This window comes from Poecilia reticulata, linkage group LG1, assembly GCF_000633615.1.
Source record: "Poecilia reticulata strain Guanapo linkage group LG1, Guppy_female_1.0+MT, whole genome shotgun sequence".
NCBI lineage: Eukaryota > Metazoa > Chordata > Actinopteri > Cyprinodontiformes > Poeciliidae > Poecilia > Poecilia reticulata.
Window position 1 is genome coordinate 29,169,922 of NC_024331.1, and position 9,077 is coordinate 29,178,998.

General features: G+C 42.6%; 2 protein-coding genes and 1 long non-coding RNA gene across 8 annotated transcripts in view; 1 reads left to right on the forward strand and 2 right to left on the reverse strand.

The window, feature by feature from the left end:
- LOC103470916 (perforin-1-like) overlaps positions 1-9,077 on the reverse strand; it is a 192,613-nt gene that overhangs the window by 128,940 nt on the left and 54,596 nt on the right. The gene's annotated exons all lie outside the window — the stretch shown is intronic.
- On the reverse strand, positions 1,730-9,063 carry LOC103471450 (uncharacterized). Of its 6 annotated transcripts, none has more exons than XM_008420471.2 (9): positions 8,427-9,058; positions 8,210-8,343; positions 7,822-7,872; positions 7,630-7,740; positions 7,025-7,546; positions 6,880-6,951; positions 6,735-6,806; positions 6,616-6,654; positions 1,732-6,541 (listed from the first exon to the last, which is right to left on the reverse strand). In XM_008420471.2, the coding sequence occupies exons 1-8, from the start codon at positions 8,432-8,434 to the stop codon at positions 6,650-6,652; spliced, it is 975 nt and encodes a 324-aa protein (XP_008418693.1). In that variant the 5' UTR covers positions 8,435-9,058; the 3' UTR covers positions 1,732-6,541; positions 6,616-6,649. The 6 variants fall into 6 exon arrangements, with proteins under 6 accessions (XP_017160482.1, XP_008418693.1, XP_008418703.1 ...); XM_008420481.2 differs by having other exon boundaries at positions 8,286-8,343; positions 8,427-9,056; XM_008420497.2 differs by lacking the exon at positions 6,880-6,951 and having other exon boundaries at positions 6,735-6,777; positions 7,053-7,546; positions 8,427-9,063.
- LOC108166314 (uncharacterized) overlaps positions 7,334-9,077 on the forward strand; it is a 4,212-nt gene continuing 2,468 nt past the window's right edge. Inside the window, exon 1 of the long non-coding RNA XR_001776652.1 lies at positions 7,334-7,419. This is a non-coding gene — a long non-coding RNA (uncharacterized LOC108166314). The remainder of the gene's footprint in view (positions 7,420-9,077) is intronic.

The window sequence follows — 9,077 nt, forward strand, 5'->3', positions numbered from 1 at the left end:
CGAATGTCATTATTTGTGAAATTTTTTTTGCAGTGTAATTCTGACGAATGTCATTATTTGAAGTTGTAATTTTTTCATTGTCATTTTGCAAAGACGAAACAAATGTACGCGAGAAAATTAATTCAATAAACAGCTTTTTATTTAAAAATCTGTCTTTTTCTGTGAAAAAACAAACAACAAAAATAAAGTCTTATGGGGAAAAATCAACCCATTTTGAAGGTCTTTTACGCTCCCTTTTTCCACTAGCGATTTCGCTGTAACCGTCAACTGACGGTGAAAGGATGATTTTCTTTTTTTCTTTTTTGGAAAAAGGGGTATATCCTTTAAATGACGGAGAAAGTATAATATTCTTCTTCTTTTTTTTCTCTTCTTCACCTCCTGTCTTGAAACGCAGGTATTCTTCACGCGCATGCGGGTTATTAACTGAAGAAACCGGAATATTTAACTTTTGCAGAGCATGAAGGAAAGAACCCCAGCCCGCAGGCTCGGACCCTCTTTTTTGTCTTTTAAAAGGCGATAAAAGGGACTTTAATAAATCGACCAAATGAGACCCTTCGGTCACTTGCCCCTCATGAACAAATTCCCCTCTGCGCGTCCACCCGTTATTACTCTTGGACAGTTTTTTTAATATGTATTCAGCGTTTTTTCGATCTCTGCCAGAAAACACGTTTACCGCATCCTTAGCCGTTTCATCCAAATCGTTTTCATCTTCAAAATTAGAATCATCTTTGGGGGAGCTGCGTTCAGTCTCGGCGCCGTTCTGCAGATTGAGAGTTAACTTAGGTTCTTCTAATTCACCCTGCCTGGTTAGAGTCAGATATCTCTGTATAGCAAGGCATCATATTTTTTAATTTTTTCGTATGAAGTTAACCCCGTTTCATCCAAAACCGCTCTCATTTTAGAATCCAAATCATCTTCAGCCGTTTGTCTGATAGAAGGCTCCGGCTGATTCAGACGTTTGAACTGCTGCGGCGAGATGAGATACATCTTTTGAGCCATTTTATTTCGTGATAATCCCTTCCACTAAGTTTCCGATTAAGGGAGCCAGCACAGCTAAAATAGGCAGAATGAAACCTCCTCGCTGGTTCTTAAGAGCGGCCTGTTTACGTTTTAAACCCGTTCGTTTGTCAGCCAGCAGCCTGATGATCTTCTTCTGTTTTTCCAGTTTCCGGTGTTGAGAAGGTGAAAGTTTTAAGTTCCCTTTTAAAATATTGAGGCATAACTCGCACAAAGTTTTTAGAAAATCAGGCGAGCAATGACTGAGGATGTCTTTTCTCTTCTGAGGCGTAGAATTATACAAAGCCCTGAGCAGGGGAGCGTTCCTTTTTATTCTCGCAGACATGATTTACTTTGTTTTAGGCACGTAAATGACTGGCCACTCTTTGGGGAGGATGCCCGACCTGATCCGAAAATGTTCTGGACAGGTAGGAGTAAGGTCGAGAATTAAATACCCGTGCGGCTCTTTTGTAGCGTCTTCAAAACTGTCTAAAAAACGAGCCTTTGCTGATGGGAAGATTTGACGGGCTAGAATATTTATTTGCAATCTGTCTCTCGGGTTCTTAAACAATACCATATAATTACTGTTCAGACTGATAGTACGGCTGTACTTTCCCTGATGAAACAGGTTCTGCGTCAACAGTAGGACGCTCCAATTTCTGTGATGCCTGTATTCTGTGAATAATTTGACCACTTCAGGATGCTCCGAGGCTTGAAAAATGACATCATCAAGGATTATTAAAATTCTTTTATTTGATGGAAACAAGTCTTCATCTTCAAAAGAGTCAGGTAAACCTTTGATGAACTTGATGTCTTTATTCATTTTTTGCAATCAGGTGTACATAGGTTGGAAAGAGTTATATATCCATACGATCATATCAGGCGCATGGGTCATCACATGACTACAATTCGTCAACATTTTCTGCACAAAATAAGTTTTTCCACAGCCGCTCTGTCCGACGATGAGACATGAAAAAGGCATTTTAAATCGATGATCAAATAACGTTTCTTGTGCATGACCTGAATGCATCATTTTTTATACCCGTAATAGTAGAAAATATCAAATAACAAGAGAAAATAGAAAAAAGCTTACAATTATTTTACTCCCCCCTCTGTAAAATTTAGGATGAACAATTTAGTATCCAAACGGTAAGGTTGTCCCGTCAGGAAAAAGTCTGCGTTTGTCATAAATGACTCGTAACCTTTTCAAGAATGCAGCATTTTTTAAGGTGAACCCTCTTTTATCACGCCTGATCGTTTTTTGCGGGATCTGAATCACGTCGTCTGTGGATCCGCTCAAGTAACCTTCAACCAGCTCTTTAATGCTGTCAAAATTGACTATCTGACTACATTCGCGTGTCTGAGTGATCCCTTTCACACGCATCGAAATTTTCTTTTGGTTCTTTGTTTGAAGAGCATAACTTTTAGGCCCTGTGGAAACGAACTCTTGAATCGTGTCACCATCGAGCTAGTCAGTAAGATCCCCCAGGTAATTTCCGAGCTGCAGCGGCTCCTGCCCGTCTTTGAGCACGTAAATCAGACTGTCTGTGTCCACGTACAGTACATTTTGCTGTAAAGGTTCCATACATGCAAGCAATTTCAAACGAGCGTAACAAGTGGTGAATGATGCGATGAAAACATTCGCAACCTTGCTCGGGCGGGTCACGCATTTGTTGTTGTGGATCCACTGCAACAGACAGGCGTCAGGGTTCAGAAAGTGGAAATACTTGACGTCGTATTTACCTGAGAATAAGAAACTAAAGAAATCACCGGGATCGCTCACGATGCTGGTCTGCGTCAGGTTTGATCTCTGGCCAGTCTTCCCCCTAGAAACCGTTCAGTATATTTTTGAACAGGTGTCTTTTAGCGGGATTGAATGCAATTTTCTCCGGGTCTAACTGGATGCCTTGATGCAGTTTGTACTCTCTCACATACTTCTCCTTGCTTTCCTGATCAGTCGCTTCAGCAGGGTAGCCCGATGCTTCCTGCTTACCCTTCAAAAATGTGTGTATAAAGTCTTTAAAAATGCTGCTGCTGCTCCTGTCAAAATACCACACCTCTGTGATTTTCTCCATGCGATAACCTGAGCGTAATGCTTTCTGAAATTCGACGCTCACCCAGACGCCGGTCAGAGCCCTTTCCTGATCGCTGTGTGCGCAGGAAGTCATCTGGTTATTTTTTTCCGCGCAGGTACGACAGAGCGTGAACACTAGCTTACCGCGAGCTGTTTTGTAGGGCAGAACCGGGAAATAGAGCCCTCTAGGAGGAAAGACGACCGCTCTGATGAAGCCAAAATAGTTGTCAGGATGATCAAAGTCTTTGTATATTATTTTGGGATGTCCTAAAGGATACGGGAATCTGCTGTTCACATAGGGATACAGAGATGTAAAATCCACATAGTGAACAGTTTCGTCGGGAGTGGCGGTGTGTCTCAATTTGAACGCGGAAGTTCTCCCCCCAAAAAGGGCATTGCGTGGTACCAGAGGCTCTGGAAATTTCATTTTTTTAAGAAAATTAATCACCCTCTGATCAGATCGCTTAATTTCAATCCACTCATGCTCCCACACGACCTCGAGTTGAACGCCGTACTTGGACTGCAGGATTCTGTCTTTCTCATCGCTTGCCGCACGGATCTGTTCAAAGCTGATGTTTCTCAAAGGACATTTTTCATTTTGAATGAAACATTGAGAACAGCTGTGCCAAAAACAGCCGTGAAAAGCTAGGACGGTCGGAACGCCGGAAACGATGCAGAATCCATCTGCGAAGTACGGACCGATTTTCCTTTCTCCCACGTTTAACGCATGTTCAATAAATATATTTCTATCAAACATGATCCATTCCAGCCATTGGATGGATGCGCTAGAGAAAGTCTGACAAATTTCTGTAATCCATAGGGGACGGTATCGCTAATGTACCGGGTTCGAGAAAGTTTGTGAGAAACACCTTCATTGTGGCGCTAGCGATTGTTATTCTGGTGAACGGGTCCACCCCCGTCTCCTGGAAAAATTGATTTCTGAATTTAACGCAGGCCTGATAAAGAATCTGCACGTCGTTCTGACAGTAATGAAGGGCCTGTTTTGCAAAGTCAAAATCCTCTTTGGAGGCTTCCTGGTACCAGTCAGTAAATTCGCGCTGCTGAGAAGGGTCCATTCGGTCCGCGGCGTAATAATCTTTTGAAGGGTAGGGGCCGACATAGCGCAAATTCTCCATGGAGGAGAATAAATGAGCAGAAGCCTTTTGATTTATCGTTAAAGCCCAGCGCTTTAGGCATCTGGCTCAGCTTCATAGTAAGAAATTATAGACTGTCTATAAATTTCAATTTGTAATCAGGCTCAGTAAAACAAAGAATCTTACTCCCGGTCATAATGATGCTAGGAGAAATACCCAGTTCAGTCATGGCATTCAAAAGAATGTAAGAATCTTACCCTTTGGAATTGTGTTCTATGAATACGGAATTTTTAAACATGGGTTTTCTGTAATGAAGTATAAATTTCCGCACGCAATCAAGGCCGTACGAAAACCAGCAGTCACCTTTTAAAGTTTTGGCGCAGACTAGAAATGGGACATGCATGCCGTTCTGGTCAAAATATGATTCGAAATCATAAAAAACGATTTTGTCATCCAATTGATCGGTTTTAGCGAGAGGTTGAATATAACAGAGATGTTTGCTGTCGGTTATAGCTGAACCGGGTTCTATTTTTTCTCCGCAAATCATGCATTTTGTTCCGCACGCGTGTTCTTTCCCCTGCTTAGTGATTGTCACATGATATATTCTCTTACAGACCGTACACATTTTGGTAATTTCGCATTCGCTCGCAAAGATTTCAGCGCGAGGTTTGAACGCAGGGTCCTTGTGTTTGTCAAAACATTTGGAGTTACGGCAGGTCTGGTTACAGTCCCGGCAATAAACAGGGTTGTAGTCCTGGCCGACGCATGGGGATTTGCAGCATATCTGACAATAGCCTTCGCACGAGTGTGTGGTGGGATTGTCGTAAGCATTAAAACAGTACTGACAAAAATGTCTCGTGCCAAAGAAGCCCTTCACGTTTTTTATCCCGTAGTAATTGCCCTTCATGCAAGAGCAGGAAGCAGGTATTTGTGCGGTCTTGGAACGCGGTCTCAAATTTAGACAAAACAGGATTTTTTGAGTTTTTATGAAACACCACAATTTTTCACCGGATTATGTTTTCAAATTTTTCCACGTCTGTAAACGTAACGGGTGTTTGATCAGTAAGCCCTGCCTCGTATTGCCATTGCTTGGCTTGTTGTTCTGCTTCCAAATCCGTGAAATGGTTGTTGTATACATGCGCTAGACTGATGGCAAAACAAAGCTTATTGTCAAAATTCTGTACCTCATACAGATGACGTCTTTTTTTATTAATGAGTTCACAGGCTAAAGTTTTGACCGCTTTGCGTTTCACCCCTCCTGAAGGATTTTTTACTATCTGTAAGACAAATTCAAGTTCACCGTGCGCAGGTAGCTCTGCATTCGATTGCACTATTTCGTCCATGAAATCCATAAACGCTGTTTGTATGTCGCCGTCGTTGCTAACGTGAATATTTAAATGCCTGGCGAAATTATCTCCAACCAGTTCCAGCTGAACGACGTCATTTCGTCTGGCTAAAGAACCCGCATCATCCGCTAGTCTGTCCAGAACCCCCATAACTTGTACATAATATGAGGCAAGATCAGGCGCAGAACCATCGCAGGAGGAAGGAATTCTGAAGGCTCGTCTAAGTTCAACGTTATTGAAACGTTCGCGTTCAAGCAGCGGTGATGGGGGTCTGCATCACCGGTAGGGAGAGAAGATTCCGCAGCAGTTGCATGAGGGGGAGGAGGAGGGGGGTCTGCGCCAGCAGAAGGGAGAGAAGATTCCACAGCAGTTGCATGAGGGGGAGGAGGAGGGGGGTCTGCGCCAGCAGGAGGGAGAGAAGATTTCGCTGCAGTTGCATGAGGAGGAGGAGGAGGGGGGTCTGCAGCACCGGGTGAATGTTGCAAAAGTTCCAACGCGGAAGACAGTCTGCTCAAAACATTTATAGAACTCTGCACGAGCGACGCATATTCGGTTACCTGTAAATTATTAACCTGACCGATTGGTTGAGTGACGAATCGCTGCGATACGGTATTTTGCAGGGTGCTATTTAGTCGTGTTAATAAATCATCAAGCTGGCCCCTTAATTCCCCTAAATCAGCTCTATTTGATAGTTCACCCATAATTTATACAGAAAAAGAAAGTAAAAAAACGTCCTGAGAATTCATTTAACAGAGAATAACACACTGAGAAGTCATTCAACAGTTATTAGACACCCCTGAGAAGTCATTCAATAGTAAGAAAAACACTCCTGAGAAAAACAGTAAGAAAAAACACTCCTGATAAATCGTTTAACATCGTTTAACGTGTAAGTAACATGATTTGACTCGCTTCAAGTAAGACAGAAGCATATGTCTTGTTCTCCCGCTCCAAGCGTTGTCTTTCTAGGGTTTTCTCCTTCTTGGTCGGCCCGTGCCCGTGGACTTCATCTTCATTCATAAGCTCCAGGGCGGCTAGAGACAAAAAAAAGTGTTAAGATACAATTTCTAATAGATTTTCTTTAAATATATATAAATAATACAAATACCTGAAATCAATTCAATCGCGACGGTCGCTCCGTTTCACACTGTTAAAAAAATGAGACGTTGTCTTAAAATAGGGCTTGGATCTAAATAAAACATGAAAAAAAAAAAGAAACAAACTGACCTTTAATTCCGCCCCTTGTAACTGCTTGAACAGGGCCTGCTGCCTGGCGCTTCCTTGTACCCCCGGTTAGCACTTTGATTTAAAACATAACAAAATGAGACTATGTCTTGTCTAAATAAAAAAAAACAAACACAAACAAACTGACCTTTAATTCGGTCACGTATAATCGCTTGAACAGGACCTGCTGCCTGGCGCTTCCTTGTACCCCCGGTTAGCACTTTGATTTAAAACATAACAAAATGAGACTATGTCTTGTCTAAATAAAAAAAAAAAAACACAAACAAACTGACCTTTAATTCGGCCCCGTGTAACTGCTGCCTGGCGCTTCCTTGTACCCCCGGTTAGCACTTTGTCATCCTGCTCTCTCACCGTGTCCACTGGTTGAACTCCTGGCCGCTGGGTCGTAGCTACAAACGCGGTCGCGAATGGAGGTCGTGGCGATGGCAGTGGAGTAACTGGTTCAAACCGTAGATCCTCCGGTGTCTTCTGACGTTCGGGAGCCGTTGGCAGAGGTAGCGCCGGTTCAGCTAACCCGTGTGGGAGTAGCCCTGGAGCTAAAGCTGGAGCTAACGCCGGAGCTAACGCGTTAGCTAACGCTGCTGCCTCTGGTGCCGCGGTCTGATCTCTCGGTCCGTCGGCTTGATGACCCTCCGCATAGACGTCGTCGAACTGTAGAAAATTCACGGTAGGATACAGGGTGGACGGGTTTTTCTGATATGAATCGTTGTAACGTTGAGACGGGTAACGCTGCTCTTCTTCCGTGTCCGTGTCAAGAAGGCTCACTACTGGTTCCGGTTCCGGTTCAAAAACGCCTTCACAATAATGGTAAAATAACGGTTTGAACATTTTTTGTTTTATTCCTCCTTATGTGAAACTGTATTTATTTTTAACTTACCGGCGCCCGGCTTATTGCGCAACGGCTCGTTTGTAGGTTTGCTCGAGAGAAGTCGGGATTTAGTCAGAGAAAGCCTATTCTTCTGAGTAAAAAGTCGATCCCCCTGTGCACCTGTAAAAAAAACAAACAAAGAAACGCTGTAATTAATTTTCTGTCATGTAATGATGGTTAAAAAGGCGTTAAAATACTCACCGTAGACCGATCGTGGCGTCACACACCTCTCCGTGTCTTGTGGAGCCAGGTCTGGAGGAAAAAAAAGAGCGTGGGATAGGAAGAGAGACAGAGAGAGAGAGAGATCGCTGTAACTTACCTCCTAAAAGTTCGTTGTACTGGGATTCGGTGAGTACTGCCATTGTGAAATAAAAAAAACGTTGCAAGTTTGCAGATCGGGACAGATCTCTAAAATGACCAGTATTGTCCAGCTTTGCGCGAAAATGCTTCAGGATCCCGCCCCTATTCCTGACAGGTAAATGATCTAATGTAGTGAAAAGGTGCCAGAATGTCTAGAACTGGCTATCGTTAGAACCTTGGGAATGAATAGACTCTTTTTTGTCCGAAAACAGAGTGATGGTACAAACACCTGTTGACGAAGAAGCTAAAGTGTCTGGAACTAATTTGAAGAAAACAGTCAGAGTAATATCCGTCTGTTTAAACACCTCTTGCAGAATCTGTGAGACTTTTGWCCATTCCAGACGATCCAAGCCGCATCCAATTCTGAAGGAAATAAAACAATGCGTTCAATTATTCAAATAGAGAAGAATTAAGGGTATTTATCCGTAGAAGTTTTTTCTACAAACCGTGGCATTGCTATTCTTTTCACGTTATTTTAAACGCAGTGAGATTTCATGTCTTCCAGACTCTGTCTGAGATCGTTATATGRCGGTTTCTGGCTTGCTTTTTCCTTGGTAATCTGATAGAATTACCAAAAATGAAAAAAAACAATGAGTCAATTTTGTACCCTGCGGTATAGTCGGCCGCTGCTTATTTACCAGATAGTATATAAAACGTTGACCCTGTATAAGGACCGCACACTGTCCCACCAGCTTTTCTGTTAAAATAAAAAAAAATCAGGATATGGTCTAGCTATTGAAAAATACATTTAAATAAAACCCAATAACTCACTCTGCTCTTTTAATTCTGACGTGCGGCCAAAATTATTTTTGAATAATACAGCGATCCCCTTTCCCATTCGCAAATCACGACTAACACAGTGCGCTAACGATTCGTGATTTGAAGCGGTGAACAGATCACCAATAACATAATTTATTCTACACATCTTTGAAACTTTCTGATATTTGGAGAGGACAACATAGGTTGCAGCCCCGCAGTCGGCATTTATTTAGAAAGAAACCAACGACACCTTTTACATCTGCTGCTGTCCATAACACCTAATGTCCTCAAACACCTGTTTTCTCTAGACCACCCACCGTGACCACTACCTGTCAAAA